General features: G+C 46.6%; 1 protein-coding gene across 4 annotated transcripts in view; it reads right to left on the bottom strand.

The window, feature by feature from the left end:
- The window catches only part of SMC2 (structural maintenance of chromosomes 2), a 213,019-nt gene that overhangs the window by 25,640 nt on the left and 169,854 nt on the right, over nt 1-17,525 (bottom strand). For all 4 annotated transcript variants that reach the window (XM_063914672.1, XM_063914675.1, XM_063914673.1 and 1 more), the window contains exons 22-24: nt 4,221-4,337; nt 2,341-2,501; nt 1,757-1,904 (exon numbers count right to left, since the gene is read on the bottom strand). In XM_063914672.1, coding sequence (XP_063770742.1) covers nt 1,757-1,904; nt 2,341-2,501; nt 4,221-4,337 — 426 coding nt within the window. The remainder of the gene's footprint in view (nt 1-1,756; nt 1,905-2,340; nt 2,502-4,220; nt 4,338-17,525) is intronic.

Raw genomic sequence — 17,525 nt, 5'->3', positions numbered from 1 at the left:
GTGTCAACTCCCTAGGGGGTGACATCACTAAAACAGGCAATTGCTCCGCTTCCACATCATTTTCCTCCTCATACATGTCGACACAATCGTACCGACACCCAGCACACACACAGGGAATGCTCTGATAGAGGACAGGACCCCACGAGCCCTTTGGGGAGACAGAGGGAGAGTTTGCCAGCACACACCAGAGCGCTATATCTGTATAGGGATAACCTTATATAAGTGTTTCTCCCTTTTATAGCTGCTGTATTTATATTAACTGCCAAATAGTGCCCCCCCTCTCTTGTTTTACCCTGTTTCTGTAGTGCAGGACTGCAGGGGAGAGTCAGGGAGCCGTCCTTCCAGCGGAGCTGTGAGGGAAAATGGCGCTTGTGTGCTGAGGAGATAGGCTCCGCCCCCTTCACGGCGGCCTTTTCTCCCGCTTTTTTTTAGGAAAACTGGCAGGGGTTAAATGCATCCATATAGCCCAGGAGCTATATGTGATGCATTTCTTTAGCCATATAAGGTTTAAACCGTGTTTTATTGCGTCTCAGGGCGCTCCCCCCCAGCGCCCTGCACCCTCAGTGACCGGAGTGTGAAGTGTGCTGAGAGCAATGGCGCACAGCTGCGGTGCTGTGCGCTACCTTATTTGAAGACAGGAACGTCTTCTGCCGCCGATTTTTCCGGACCTCTTCGCTCTTCTGGCTCTGTAAGGGGGCCGGCGGCGCGGCTCCGGGACCCATCCAGACTGAACCTGTGATCGTCCCTCTGGAGCTAATGTCCAGTAGCCAAGAAGCCCAATCCACTCTGCAGGCAGGTGAGTTCGCTTCTTCTCCCCTTAGTCCCACGATGCAGTGAGCCTGTTGCCAGCAGTACTCACTGAAAATAAAAAAACCTATTTAAACTTTTACTCTAAGCAGCTCAGGAGAGCCACCTAGATTGCACCCTTCTCGTTCGGGCACAAAATCTTAACTGAGGCTTGGAGGAGGGTCATAGGGGGAGGAGCCAGTGCACACCAGCTAGTCCTAAAGCTTTTACTTTGTGCCCAGTCTCCTGCGGAGCCGCTATTCCCCATAGTCCTTTCGGAGTCCCCAGCATCCACTAGGACGTTAGAGAAATTTAGTATGTACTGTATGCAGTAGCAGCCCTCCAGTCTCAATAGCAAAAACCCTATATAATGAGGTCAGGGAAGGAACATAGCGGACATCAAGAGTATTGGAACTGAAAGAAGGGAAAGCAAAACAAAGAGGATCATTAACACGATAAGAAAGAAATAGGATATGAAAAATATTATCCAGCACTCTCCTCATGCTGCCAGGGATGCAGGTGCTCTCTGTTCATACCAGCAGCTTAGACTCCTGCCCAACATACTATTATACAGAGGGTGGCCTTATAAAAGGATGTACATGTGTATAACAACATAATATACTAGGTTGCAAGCAAGGGTGGCTCTAGAAAAGCATTCATTTTATTTATTTTATTATTATTTTTATTTTATTTTTTTTTGGGGGGGGGGGGGGGGGGGGGGGCATTATTATTTTTTTTTTAACTCCAATACACAAATCATCGTAACAAACATTCATATATGTAGAGGACTATGTTATCCTTTTACATCAAACCTTAGTTTATATCATCTAAAATCTTGTACGATAGCAATATTTCCCATTCTGTACTTTACGTTTCATGTGGAGTGGCAGATGTGTTCAGTGTTTCCAGCCACAAATGACACTCAATACTGTCCTGTTTAACAGAGTATAGGGACCATTGTTACGCCTACCTGTGAATGTCGGAAGTGTGTACGAAGCATCTGTCCAATGTTCTGTGTATGAGAAAGGTCCAAGGCAGCGTCAACTTCATCCAAAATATAAATCGGGGCAGGTTTAAAAAGCAACATGGCGAGAATAAGAGACAACGCCACCAGTGAGCTGAAAAATATAAATACACAGCCATTGCTATACATATACTGTATATGCATGAATACTTCTATTTTACTATACCGTCCTCCAATTCCAAGTGGTTTCACCCATTAAGATGAAATAAACAGCAGGTCTGAGGGATTTGGAAATTACTGGACTAACTTCAAGCATCTACTTTTAAAATATTTGGCACTGGATGGCTAGACCCACTACTAAACTCACAGGCAAAGGGAGGTGTATCTCTTGTGGCTATAAGGTAACTTTATCACTGCTGACTTACAGAACTTGTCCATAGGGGCCGTGCCTGTAATAACACTAATTAGGGTTGTAGTTAAAGAGAGTGAACATTTCAGCAGAGGGTGCATTTACAGTAGAGGATATTAGCGGAGATAGCCATAATTTCATTTCACATTTCAATAACATCCTATTTATAAACATAAATTACCGTTGTCCACCACTTAATTCTGTCAAATTTTCTTTCCAGGTACTGCCCAAAGCAACCTTAAACTCCAATCCATCCAAAACATTGTGCCCCTCGGGTGGAGACAACATAGCATTCGCCCCAGGTAACAAAGTTGAAAAGATAGAGCCAAAGTCTTTGTTGACCTAAACAAGAAGGAGACTTATGTGACTTGGGTTGTTAATAGCTTTCTGTTTGGAGTGTCTGACCAGAGGGGTTGTATTCACCACTGTTGCCCTGGTCCCATTACCTTTTGACGACACAAAAGAAATAGGAAAGATTGTCTCTTGGTTGGCGCACAAAAGGAGAAAAAGATGATTTAATCTAAAATATAACTTTTAATAGTAATCAATTAAAATTGATGTGAAATATATATGGAAAGATATTTTATTAATAAAAGATGTTACATCTATTAAAAATATTCACTGTGTGTGTCACTTGTTTTATTTCCATTTATGGTAATATTATTATTCTAAGGATCCGGACCACTCGTAGCAGTCTGAAGGTTTCCAATGTAAACATATGTCCAACAAATTGTTATGATTTTTTAAGTAGTATGTCACTAAGCAGGGGACCTAAAGGAAGGCTTGTGTGGAATATTCATATTACCATAATATAATATAATATTCATATTACCAGGCTGAATTGTTGAGGAAAAAACACTGTAACAAGTTGGACCATACAATGTTACAATCCCCTTTTAGAGACACGTTAGCCGTGATTCAATTTTGTATACAATAGAAGTAGCCGTACGAATGAACAAATAGAGACATTTATTATATAGGTCTCAGTGATCCTTCACTTCTACATGTTGTGATATCTTTTGAGATACATAAGAGAAATTTATTATACCACCAATACTGTACTACATACATGGCACATGATAATAACACGACATACGTGTAAAACTATAGTCACATGATACAAAATATTGTGGTAACTCCTTATTCTCAACGGCCCCTTGTTTATAAGATAGTGGGATAAAACTGTCAATGACACGCTTGTGATGCTGAATATAAGCATATTATATATTAATTTATCCCACTATATCTAGAAATCTCCTTACTATAGAAGAGAAGTAAATAGTTACAGTGCTGTGTCAAAGTAAAAGGGGATTGTAACATTGTATGGTCCAACTTGTTACAGTGTTTTTTCCTCAACAATTCAGCCTGGTAATATGAACAGGCAAGCAATAATTTTGTATGAGAAATCACAGGACGGGGGTATTAGATAAATGGCACTGCATTAAAAGTGCATTATATTACGGGATACCTTTTCTGTAATAAATCAATAGGGTGGAAAGGAGACCTGAATGTACTATACCTAAATTAAGGTTAGATAGGGATACAGGGAACCCTCCATTCCACACAAGCCTTCCTTTAGGTCCCCTGCTTAGTGACATACTACTTAAAAAATCATAACAATTTGTTGGACATATGTTTACATTGGAAACCTTCAGACTGCTACGAGTGGTCCGGATCCTTAGAATAATAATATTACCATAAATGGAAATAAAACAAGTGACACACAGTGAATATTTTTAATAGATGTAACATCTTTTATTAATAAAATATCTTTCCATATATATTTCACATCAATTTTAATTGATTACGATTAAAAGTTATATTTTAGATTAAATCATCTTTTTCTCCTTTTGTGCGCCAACCAAGAGACAATCTTTCCTATTTCTTTTGTGTCTTCAATCTTATAGTCTATGGCGGCACCCCCAACATATGATAGTGAATTAACACCACAATACATGTATTAATGGGGTTCATACTATATTAGAAAGAACACATGTTGACCTTTTGACTGGTGCAGAAGTTTTCCCTTTCCCTTTGCCCCTTTTTTGTCAAACCCATTACCTTTTGCCATGCTATATTCAAAGCCTCATTTTTCTTCTGATCAAGTTCTTCAATTGTGTCCAAAATCTTTGACTTGTCATTCTCCACTATCCTTTTCTTTTTCATTAAATCATTGTACTAGAGACAGAAGCTTTCAGTTACTTGTTTGTGATGTAAAGTAATGCCCGTTCATAACAAAAACAAAAAAACTTCCAAACATACTTCTATTTTTACAGTTCAAAGTAATCATTGTAGAATGTGAACATATTCATTTGTTCTGGGTAATATTATTTTTTTGCATTGTACACAATATAACAGTTTATTACAGCTGCTTTGAAATGCATGTTTCATATGTAGTGAACTGCTTCCAAAAATGGAGTAAAAAAAAGCCCAAAAACAAATAATTCCTTTTTATATGTTGACTCATTTCCCATCCTGTACTGTAAACACCACCTAGCTACTGAAGTGCCTGTTGATGAGTTTTCCTTAATCTGTGCCAAACGGGCACCCTCCTTTCAAAGTATTTGCCCACACATTGCAGCTCATGGAAAATAATAAGAATTTACTCACCGGTAATTCTATTTCTCGTAGTCCGTAGTGGATGCTGGGAACTCCGTAAGGACCATGGGGAATAGCGGGCTCCGAAGGAGGCTGGGCACTCTAGAAAGATCTTAGACTACCTGGTGTGCACTGGCTCCTCCCACTATGACCCTCCTCCAAGCCTCAGTTAGGTACTGGGCCCAGACGAGCGTACACAATAAGGAAGGATTTTGAATCCCGGGTAAGACTCATACCAGCCACACCAATCACACCGTACAACTCGTGATATGAAACACAGTTAACAGTATGAAACAATAGAGCCTCTCAACAGATGGCTCAACAATAACCCGATTTAGTTAACAATAACTATGTACAAGTAATGCAGATAAACCGCACTTTGGATGGGCGCCCAGCATCCACTACGGACTACGAGAAATAGAATTACCGGTGAGTAAATTCTTATTTTCTCTAACGTCCTAGTGGATGCTGGGAACTCCGTAAGGACCATGGGGATTATACCAAAGCTCCCAAACGGGCGGGAGAGTGCGGATGACTCTGCAGCACCGAATGAGAGAACTCCAGGTCCTCCTCAGCCAGGGTATCAAATTTGTAGAATTTTGCAAACGTGTTTGCCCCTGACCAAGTAGCTGCTCGGCAAAGTTGTAAAGCCGAGACCCCTCGGGCAGCCGCCCAAGATGAGCCCACCTTCCTTGTGGAATGGGCATTGACAGATTTTGGCTGTGGCAGGCCTGCCACAGTATGTGCAAGCTGAATTGTACTACAAATCCAACGAGCAATAGTCTGCTTAGAAGCAGGAGCACCCAGCTTGTTGGGTGCATATAGGATAAACAGCGAGTCAGATTTTCTGACTCCAGCCGTTCTGGAAACATATATTTTCAGGGCCCTGACAACGTCTAGCAACTTGGAGTCCTCCAAATCCTTAGTAGCCGCAGGCACCACAATAGGCTGGTTCAGGTGAAACGCTGACACCACCTTAGGGAGAAACTGGGGACGAGTCCTCAATTCTGCCCTATCCATATGGAAAATCAAATAAGGGCTTTTACAAGACAAAGCCGCCAATTCTGATACTCGCCTGGCAGAAGCCAAGGCCAATAACATAACCACCTTCCATGTGAGATATTTCAGATCCACGGTTTTTAGTGGTTCAAACCAAAGTGATTTTAAGAAAACTCAACACCACGTTGAGATCCCAAGGTGCCACAGGAGGCACAAACGGGGGCTGACTATGCAGCACTCCTTTTATAAATGTCTGAACTTCAGGTACTGAAGCTAGTTCTTTTTTTGAAAGAAAATCGACAGAGCCGAGATCTGTACCTTAATGGAACCCAATTTAAGGCCCATAGTCACTCCTGCTTGCAGGAAATGCAGAAATCGACCTAGTTGAAATTCCTCTGTTGGGGCCCTTTCGGCCTCACACCATGCAACATATTTTCGCCATATGCGGTGATAATGAGTTGCTGTAACCTCTTTCCTGGCTTTAGTAAGCGTAGGAATTACTTCCTCCGGAATACCCTTTTCCTTCAGGATCCGGCGTTCAACCGCCATGCCGTCAAACGCAGCCGCGGTAAGTCTTGGAACAGACAGGGCCCCTGCTGCCGCAGGTCCTGACTGAGTGGCAGAGGCCATGGGTCCTCTGATATAAATTCTTGAAGTTCTGGGTACCAAGCTCTTCTTGGCCATCCACGAGTATCGTTCTTACTCCTCGCCTTCTTATTATTCTCAGTACCTTTGGTATGAGAGGCAGAGGGGAGAACACCTAAACCGACTGGTACACCCACGGTGTTACCAGAGCGTCCATAGCTATCGCCTGAGGGTCCCTTGACCTGGAGCAATATCTTTTATAGCTTTTTGTTAAGGCGGGACGCCATCATGTCCACCTGTGGCCTTTCCCAATGGTGTACAATCCTATTGGAAGACTTCTGGAGGAAGTCCCCATTCTCCCGGGTGGAGGTCGTGTCTGTTGAGAAGATCTGCTTCCCAGTTGTCCACTCCGGGAATGAACACTGCTGACAGTGCTAACACATGATTTTCCGCCTATCGGAGAATCCTTGTGGCTTCTGCCATCGCCATCCTGCTTTTTGTGCCGCCCTGTTGATTACATGGGCGACTGCCGTGATGTTGTCTGATTGGATCAGTACCGGCTGGTTTTGAAGCAGAGGCCTTGCTGGCCTCAGGGCATTGTAAATGGCCCTCAGATCCAGAATATTTATGTGTAGGGAAATAACCTGACTTGACCAAAGTCCCTGGAAGTTTCTTCCCTATGTGACTGCCCCCCAGCCTCAAAGGCTGGAATCCATGGTCACTAGGACCTAGTCCTGTATGCCGAACCTGCGGCCCTCTTGAAGATGGGCACTCTGCAGCCACCACAGTAGAGATACCCTGGTCCTTGGAGACAGGGTTATCAGCCTATGCATCGGAAGATGCGATCCGGACCACTTGTCCAACAGGTCCCTCTGAAAAGTTCTTGTATGGAACCTGCCTAATGGGATTGCTTCGTAAGAAGCTACCATTTTTCCCAGGACTCGCGTGCAATGATGCACCGCTACCTATTTTGGTTTCAGGAGGTCTCTGACTAGAGATGACAACTCCTTGGCTTTCTCCTCCGGGAGAAACACTATTTCTGGTTTATGTCCAGAACCATCCCCAGGAACAGTAGACGTGTCATAGGAACCAGCTGTGACTTTGGACTGTTTAGAATCCACCTATGCTGTTGTAGCACTTTCCAAAATAGTGCTACCCCGACTACCAACTGCTCCTTGGAGCTCGCCCTTATAACGAGATTGTCCAATTACGGGATAATTACAACTCCCTTTTTTTTTGAAGGAGTATCATCATTTCGGCCATTACCTTGATAAAACACCCTCGGTGCCATGTACAGTCCAAACGGCAGTGTCTGGACTTGGTAATGGTAATCCTGTACCACAAATCTGAGGTACTCCTGGCGAGGATGGTAAATGGGGACATGCAGGAAAGCATCCTTGATGTCCCGGGATACCATGTAATCCCCCTCGTCCAGGCTTGCAATAACCGCCCTGAGCGATTCCATCTTGAACTTGAATTTTTTTATGTTCAAGGATTTTAAATATAAAATGGGTCACACCGAACCATGCGGTTTCGGTACCCCAACCCGTGTGGAATAGTAACCCCGTCCTTGTTGAAGTAGGGGCACCTTGAGTATTACCTGCTGGGAATACCGCTTATTAATTGCCTCTAGCACAGCCTCCCTGCTTGAGGGAGTTGTCAGCAAGGCATATTTTAGGAAACGGCTGGGGGGAGACATCTCTAATTCCAGCTTGTACCCCTGAAATACTACTTGGAAGAAACAGGGATCCACCTGTGAGCGAGCCCACTAATTGCTGAAATTTTTGAGGTGGCCCCCCACCGTACCTGGCTACACCTGTGGAGCACCCGCGTCATGGTGTGTACTCACAGGAGGCGGGGGAAGAATCTTGATTCTGGGAACAGGCTGACTGGTGCAGCTTTTTCCCTCTACCCTTGTCTCTGTACAGAAAGGAAGCGCCATTTGACCCGCTTGCTTTTCTGAAGCCGAAAGGACTGTACCTTTTTCTGTGAGGAAACCAGAGGTAAAATTATTTCTTCCCAGCAGTTGCTGTGGATACGAGGTCCCAGAGACCATCCCCAAATAATTCCTCACTCTTATAAGGCTCTCTATGCGCTTTTTAAGTCAGCATCACCTGTCCAGTGACAGGTCTCTAATACCCTCCTGACAGAATGGACATTACATTTATTTTGGATGCCAGCCGGCAAAATATCCCTCTGTGCATCCCCCATATATAAGACAACGTCTTTAATATGTTTTTATGTTTGCCAACTATTATCCCTGTTTGACAGGGTCACCAACCACGCTGCAGCAGCACTATCTGCAGGTCTCAGTCTAGTACCTGAGTGTGTAAATACAGACTTCAGGATAGCCTCCTGTTTTTTTTTTTTTTATCAACAGGTACCTATTAAAGTGGCCGTATCCTAAGACGGCAGTGCCACCTTTTTTGACAAACGTGTGAGCGCCTTATCCACGCTAGGGGATATCTCCCAGCGTAACTTATCCTCCTGGCGGGAAAGGGTACGCCATCAGTAACTTTTTATAAATTACCAGTTTCTTAACGGGGGAACCCACGCTTTTCACACACTTCATTTATTCATCTGATGGGGGAACAAAACACTGCCTGTTTTTTCTCCCCAAACCCATTTATAGAGGTTAAAGTCAGAAATGTATAACACATTTTTTATTGCCGGGATCAAGTCACGGATTGGATTGTGTATATGTCTCCACCTTGTCGACACTGGAGTCAGACTCCGTGTCGACATCTGTGTCTGCCATCTGAGAGAGCGGGCGTTTTTGAGCCCCTGATGGCCTTTGAGACGCCTGGGCAGGCGCGGGCTGCGAAGCCGGCTGTCCCACAGCTGTTACGTCATCCACCCTTTTATGTAAGGAGTTGACACTGTCGGTTAATACCTTTTACCTCTCTATCCACTCTGGTGTCGGCCCCACAGGGGGCGACATCACATATATCGGCCTCTGTTCCGTCACCATATAAGCCTCCTCATTCAACATGTCGACACAGCCGTACCGACACACCGCAGACACACAGGGAATGCTCTAAACGAGGACAGGACCCACAAAAGCCCTTTGGGGGGACAGAGTGAGAGTATGCCAGCACACACCAGAGCGCTATATACTGCAGGGACTAACTGAGTTATGTCCCCTATAGCTTTATATCTATATATATAATGTATACTGCGCCTAAATTTAGTGCCCCCTTTCTCTTTTTTTAACCCTTGTAGACTGCAGGGGAGAGCCAGGGAGCTTCCCTCCAACGGAGCTGTGAGGGAAAATGGCGCCAGTGTGCTGAGGAGATAGGCTCCGCCCCTTTTTCGCGGCCTATTCTCCCGTTTTTTATGGACTTCTGGCAGGGGTATTTACCTCATATATAGCCCCTGGGGCTATATATTGAGGTATTTTTGCCAGCCAAGGTGTTTTTATTGCTGCCTCAGGGCGCCCCCCCCCAGCGCCCTGCACCCTCAGTGACCGGAGTATGAAGTGTGTGAGAGGAGCAATGGCGCACAGCTGCAGTGCTGTGCGCTACCTTGGTGAAGACTGAGTCTTCATGCCGCCGATTTTCCGGACCATCTTCTTGCTTCTGGCTCTGTAAGGGGGACGGCGGCGCGGCTCCGGGACCGAACATCAAGGCTGGGCCTGCGGTCGATCCCTCTGGAGCTAATGGTGTCCAGTAGCCTAAGAAGCCCAATCCGGCAGCAAGCAGGCGAGTTCGCTTCTTCTCCCCTTAGTCCCTCGCTGCAGTGAGCCTGTTGCCAGCAGGTCTCACTGAAAAGAACAAATTCTAAGACTATAACTTTCTAAGAGCTCAGGAGAGCCCCTAGTGTGCATCCAACCTCGGCCGGGCACGAAATCTAACTGAGGCTTGGAGGAGGGTCATAGTGGGAGGAGCCAGTGCACACCAGGTAGTCTAAGATCTTTCTAGAGTGCCCAGCCTCCTTCGGAGCCCGCTATTCCCCATAGTCCTTACGGAGTTCCCAGCATCCACTAGGACGTTAGAGAAAAAGACTTATCACTTTTCCACTCTATGGTTACAAGAACTGAACAGTGACACATTAATGCCATAAAAACGCATGGCACTACTCCAAATAAAGCTTTATACTGTACATCAGTCACAGAATTGATCATAAGGTTGATTTTCCTGATAATTAAACAAAAAAAACAACAACAAGATTTATGGTAGACATAGTTAAATCTCTTTCTGCGAGGTACACTTGGTTCCACAGGGAATACATAGGGTGTCGAGTTGGATCTTGATCCAGAGGCACCAACAGGCTAAAGCTTTGACTGTTCCCAGGATGCACTGCAGGGCCTCCTCTATAACCCCCACCTCTGGGCACTGGAGCTCATTTTCGTTAACCAGTCCAATGCAGGAGCAGGTAAAAGAGAAGGCAGATGTTAGTCACATAGAACCATGTTCTCACGACAGGAGAAGGGACTAGCGGCTAACGCCATACAAACCCAAAAAAGCTAAGTGCGTCAGGGTGGGCACCCTGTGGAACCCAGTGCACCTCGCAAAAAGAGATTTAACTATGGCAAGTCTACCATAAATCCCCTTTTCTGCAGCGGGATACACGGTGTTCCACAGGGAATACATCGGGGATGTCCTAAAGCTGTTCCTCATGGAAGGGAACGCACAGAAGCGGGTACAAGAACCCGGCATCCAAAGGAAGCATCCTGGGAAGCGGAAGTATCAAAGGCATAAAACCTAATGAACGTGTTCACGGAGGACCACGTAGCCGCCTTGCACAATTGTTCAGCGGACGCGCCACGGCGTGCCGCCCAAGAAGGACCAACAGACCGAGTAGAATGGGCCTTGACAGCAGCAGGAGCTGGGAGTCCAGCCTGCGCACAAGCTTGTGCAATCACCATTCTAATCCATCTGGCCAAGGTTTGCTTATTCACAGGCCAGCCATGTTTGTGAAAACCAAACAGTTCAAAAAGGAAATCTGACCTCCTGACAGGGGCAGACCTCTCCACGTAGGTATGTAGAGCCCGTACCACATCCAAAGACTGCTCTTTGGAGGACAAATCAGAAGAGGTAAAGGCCGGAACCACAATCTCTTGGTGAAGATGAAAAGATGACACCACCTTAAGCAAATAACCGCCTGGTCACGGTGAAAAATCGTAAAGGGTGGATGACAGGACAAAGCGCCTAAGTCCGACACCCTCCTAGCAGAGGCAATAGCTAGCAGAAAAAGGACCTTAAGCGTAAGCCATTTAAGGTCCAGACTCAAGAGGCTCAAATGGAGACTCCTGCAGTGCATTCAGGACAACAGACTGATCCCATGGAGCCAAAGGAGGGACATAGGGAGGCTGAATCCGTAAAACACCCTGTGTGAAAGTATGAACGTCAGAAATAGACACGATTTTTCTGAAACCACACGACAAGGCAGATATATGAACCTTGAGGGAGGCCAGACGAAGTCTTAAATCCAGACCTTGTTGCAGAAAAGCCAAAAGTCTGGAAATTTGGATGCATCGTAATTCTTAGCAGCACACTAGGTGAAGTAAGAATTCCAGACCCTGTAATAATAGGATTTTAAACCTACCGGTAAATCTTTTTCTCCTAGTCCGTAGAGGATGCTGGGGAATTAGACGGGCTCCGCAGGAGACATGGGCACTAAAAAGAACTTTAGATATGGGTGTGCACTGGCTCCTCCCTCTATGCCCCTCCTCCAGACCTCAGTTAGAGAACTGTGCCCAGAGGAGACGGACAGTACGAGGAAAGGATTTTTGTTAATCTAAGGGCAAGATTCATACCAGCCCACACCGTATAACATGGAATATACGAACCAGTCAACAGTATGAAACAAAACAGCATCAGCCCGAGACTGATCAAAACTGTAACATAACCCTTATGTAAGCAGAAACTATATACAAGTCTTGCAGAATTTAGTCCGCACTGGGACGGGCGCCCAGCATCCTCTACGGACTAGGAGAAAAAGATTTACCGGTAGGTTTAAAATCTTATTTTCTCTTACGTCCTAGAGGATGCTGGGGACTCCGTAAGGACCATGGGGATTATACCAAAGCTCCAAAACGGGCGGGAGAGTGCAGATGACTCTGCAGCACCGATTGAGCAAACAGTAGGTCCTCATCAGCCAGGGTATCAAACTTGTAGAACTTTGCAAAGGTGTTTGAACCCGACCAAGTCGCCGCTCAGCAAAGCTGTAATGCCGAGACACCTCGGGCAGCCGCCCAAGAAGAGCCCACCTTCCTAGTGGAATGGGCCTTTACAGAATTTGGTAACGGCAATCCAGCCGTAGAATGAGCCTGCTGATTCGGGTTACAGATCCAGCGAGCAATAGTCTGCTTAGAAGCAGGAGCGCCAACCTTGTTGGCTGCATACAGGACAAACAGTGCCTCTGTTTTCCTAACCCGAGCCGTTCTGGCCACATAAATTTTCAATGCCCTGACCACATCCAGGGACTCTGAATCCTCCAAGTCCAGCGTAGCCACAGGCACCACAATAGGTTGGTTCATATGAAAAGATGAAACCACCTTGGGCAAAAATTGAGGACGAGTCGGCAACTCCGCTCTATCCACATGGAAAACCAGATAGGGGCTTTTGTGAGATAAAGCCGCCAATTCCGACACTCGCCTAGCCGATGCCAAGGCCAACAACATGACCACTTTCCAAGTGAGATACTTTAATTCCACCGTTTTAAGAGGCTCAAACCTGTGAGACTTAAGGAACCGCAACACCACGTTAAGGTCCCAGGATGCCACTGGAGGTACAAAAGGAGGCTGGATATGCAGCACTCCCTTCACAAAAGTCTGTACTTCTGGAAGAGAAGCCAATTCCTTCTGAAAGAAAATGGATAGGGCCGAAATCTGAACCTTAATGGAGCCTAATTTTAGGCCCAAATTCACTCCCATCTGTAGGAAGTGAAGGAAACGGCCCAGATGGAATTCTTCCGGAGGAGCATTCCAGGACTCACACCAAGATACATACTTCCGCCATATAAGGTGATAATGTTTTGCTGTCACGTCCTTCCTAGCCTTTATCAGAGTAGGAATGACCTCATCCGGAATGCCCTTTTCCGCTAGGATCCGGCGTTCAACCGCCATGCCGTCAAACGCAGCCACGGTAAGTCTTGGAACAGACAGGGTCCCTGTTGTAACAGGTCCTCTCTGAGAGGAAGAGGCCACGTATCTTCTGTGAGCATTTCCTGAAGATCTGGATACCAGGCTCTTCGAGGCCAATCTGGAACAATGAGAATTGTCTTTACTCCTCTTTTTCTTATGATTCTCAATATCTTGGAGATGAGAGGAAGAGGAGGAAACACATAGACTGACTGGAACACCCAAGGTGTCACCAGGGCGTCCACTGCTACCTCCTGAGGGTCCCTTGACCTGGCGCAATACCTCTGTAGTTTTTTGTTGATGCGTGACGCCATCATGTCTATCTGAGGCAGTCCCCACTGACTTGCAATCTCTGCGAAGACTTCCTGATGAAGTCCCCACTCTCCTGGATGTAGATCGTGTCTGCTGAGGAAGTCTGCTTCCCAGTTGTCCACTCCAGGAATGAGTGCTTACATGATTTTCCGCCTAGCGAAGAATCCTGGTGGCTTCTGCCATTGCCACTCTGCTCTTTGTTCCGCCTTGGCGGTTTACATGAGCCACTGCGGTGATGTTGTCTGACTGAATCAGAACCGGTAGGCCGCAAAGCAAATTCTCTGCTTGACGAAGGCCGTTGTATATGGCCCTTAATTCCTCCTGGCTTGACCAGAGACCTTGGAAGTTTCTTCCCTGTGTGACTGGTCCCCAACCTCGGAGGCTCGCATCCGTGGTTACCAGAACCCAGTCCTGAATGCCGAACCTGCAACCCTCTAGAAGGTGAGCACTCTGCAGCCACCACAGGAGAGATACCCTGGCCCTGGGGGACAGGCTGATCATCTGATGAATCTGTAGATGTGACCCGGACCACTTGTCCAGAAGGTCCCACTGAAAAGTCCTCGCATGGAACCTGCCGAATGAAATGGCCTCGTAAGACGCCACCATCTTTCCAAGAACTTGAGTGCAGTGATGCACCGACACCCTTTTTGGCTTCAAGAGGTCCCTGACCACATTCATGAGTTCTTGGGCCTTTTCCATCGGGAGATCAACCCTTTTCTGGTCTGTATCCAGAATCATGCCTAAGAAAGGCAAACGGGTCGTCGGAACCAACTGTGACTTCAGGATATTGAGAATCCAGCCGTGCTGCTGCAACACCCTCAGGGAAAGTGATACGTTGTTCAGCAACTGCTCTCTTGATCTCGCTTTTATTAGGAGATCGTCCAAGTACGGGATAATTGTAACACCCTGCTTGCGCAGGAGCACCATCATTTCCGCCATTACCTTGGTGAAAATCCTCGGGGCCGTGGAAAGCCCAAACGGCAACGTCTGAAATTGGTAATGACAATCCTGTACAGCAAATCTCAGGAACGCCTGATGAGGCGGATATATGGGAACATGAAGGTATGCATCCTTTATGTCCAGGGACACCATATAATCCCCCCTTCCAGGCTGGCGATGTCCACTCTGAGCGATTCCATCTTGAACTTGAACCTTTTTAAGTATAGGTTTAGGGATTTTAAATTTAAAATGGGTCTGACCGAACCGTCCGGTTTCGGGGCCACAAACAGGGTTTAGTAATACCCCATCCCCTGCTGAAGCAGGGGAACTTTGACCACCATTTGTTGAAGACACAATTTTTTAATTGCTTTTAAAACTATCTCTGTCTTTGGGGAAGAAGCCGGTAGGGTCGATTTGAAAAAACGTCGAGGAGGCACCTCTTCGAATTCCAGCTTGTAACCCTGGGAAACAATTTCTATTGCCCAGGGATCCACCTGTGAGTGAACCCAGACGTGGCTGAAAAGTCGAAGACGTGCCCCCACTGGGGCGGACTCCCTCAGCGGAGCCCCAGCGTCATGCAGTGGATTTTGTAGAGGCCAGGGAGGACTTCTGCTCCTGGGAACTAGCTGTAGTTGGCAGCTTTTTCCCCCTGCCCTTACCTCTGGCAAGAAAGGAAGATCCCCGTACTCTCTTGGGTTTATGCGACCGAAAGGATTGCATCTGATAATGTGGCGTTTTCTTAAACATAAGGCAAAAAAGTTGATTTACCTGCAGTAGCTGTGGAAACTAGGTCCGTGAGACCCTCCCCAAACAATTCCTCACCCTTGTAAGGCAAAACCTCCATATGCCTCTTCGAGTCGGCATCACCCGTCCACTGTCTGGTCCATAGGGCTCGTCTAGCCGAAATCGCCATAGCGTTGGCTCTGGAACCCAGTAGGCCGTCTCTCTGAGCATCTCTCATATATAGGACAGCATCTTTAATATGACCCAGGGTCAATAAAATGGTATCATTATCCAGCGTAACTATATCAGCAGATAAGGTATCTGTCCACGCTGCTACAGCGCTACAAACCCAAGCCGACGCTATCGCCGGTCTGAGTAATGTACCAGTGTGTGTGTAAATTGACTTCAAGGTAGTCTCCTGCCTGCGATCAGCAGGATCCTTGAGGGTTGCGGTATCTTGAGATGGCAGCACTACCTTTTTGGATAAGCGTGTCAACGCTTTGTCCACCCTTGGGGAGGATTCCCACTGTATCCTGTCCTTAGCCGGGAAAGGATACGCCATAAGAATCCTTTTGGGAATCTGCAGTTATTTGTCTGGAGATTCCCAAGCCTTTTCAAATAACTCGTTCAGCTCATGAGATGGGGGAAAGGTTACCTCAGGTTTCTTTTCCTTATACATGCGCACCCTCGTGTCAGGGACAGAGGGGTCATCTGTGATATGCAACACCTCTTTTATTGCAATAATCATATAATGAATACTTTCAGCCAATTTTGGCTGCAACTTCGCATCATCATAGTCGACACTGGAGTCAGAATCCGTGTCGGTATCCGTGTCTACAACTTGGGATAGTGGGCGCTTTTGAGACCCCGAAGGTCCCTGTGACAGTGAAAGGCAGTGCTTGACTCCCTGTACATTCCCTGGATTCAGTTTTGTCCAACCTTTTGTGTAATAAATTCACATTTGCATTTAAAACATTTCACACATCCAACCAGTCAGTTGTCGGCGTTGCCGACGGAGACACCACACTTATTTGCTCCACCTCCTCCCTAGGAGAGCCTTCAGCTTCAGACATGCCGACACACGCGTACCGACACCCCACACACTCAGGGAAATCTCTAATCTGGAGACAATTCCCCCACAAGGCCCCTTGGAGAGACAGAGAGATTATGCCAGCACACACCCAGCGCCAAGGACCCTGGAAAAAATTCTCAGAGATATACAGCGCTTTCATATATGTATTCACTGCACCAAATATGTGCCCCCCCCCCCTTCTTTAAAACCCTCTGTCACCATGTTCAGCAGGGGAGAGTCCGGGGAGCCAGCTTCTCAGCGGTGTGCTGTGGAGAAAATGGCGCTGGTTAGTCCTGAGGGATCAAGCTCCGCCCCCTCAGCGGCAGGCTTCGGTCCCGCTCGATTTCCCCCCCAAAAAAACTGGCGGGGGAAACCTATACACAGCCATCAGCCTATATATATCTATATATCTATATCTATATATCTATATCTATCTATATATATATACACATACACACACTTGTGCCAGTCCTAGAGGTGTAAAATTGCTGCAGAGGGCGCCCCCCCTGCGCCCTGCACCAATCAGTGCCTGCCGTTTGTTGTTGTATGTGGGAGCAATGGCGCGCAGCGTTACCTCTGAAGATCTGAAGTCTTCTGCTGCCTCTGAAGTCTTCTATCTTCTTATACTCACCCGGCTTCTATCTTCCGGCTCTGTGAGGAGGACGGTGGTGCGGCTCTGGGACGAACTGCAAGGAGAGACCTGCGTTCCGACTCCCTCTGGAGCTAATGGTGTCCAGTAGCCTAAGAAGCAGAGCCTAGCATTTAAGTAGGTCTGCTTCTCTCCCCTCAGTCCCACGATGCAGGGAGCCTGTTGCCAGCAGGCTCCCTGAAAATAAAAAACCTAACAAAATACTTTCTTTCAGGGAAACTCAGGAGAGCTCCCTGTAGTGCACCCAGTCTCCTCTGCGCACAGTATCAAAGTGAGGTCTGGAGGAGGGGCATAGAGGAAGGAGCCAGTGCACACCCATATCTAAAGTTCTTTTTAGTGCCCATGTCTCCTGCGGAGCCCGTCTAATTCCCCATGGTCCTTACGGAGTCCCCAGCATCCTCTAGG

The sequence above is a fragment of the Pseudophryne corroboree genome, chromosome 1 (assembly GCF_028390025.1).
Source record: "Pseudophryne corroboree isolate aPseCor3 chromosome 1, aPseCor3.hap2, whole genome shotgun sequence".
Classification (NCBI taxonomy): Eukaryota; Metazoa; Chordata; class Amphibia; order Anura; family Myobatrachidae; genus Pseudophryne; species Pseudophryne corroboree.
The sequence above is the reverse complement of the archived record's forward strand: the minus strand, read 5'-3'. Positions and strand labels throughout refer to the sequence as shown.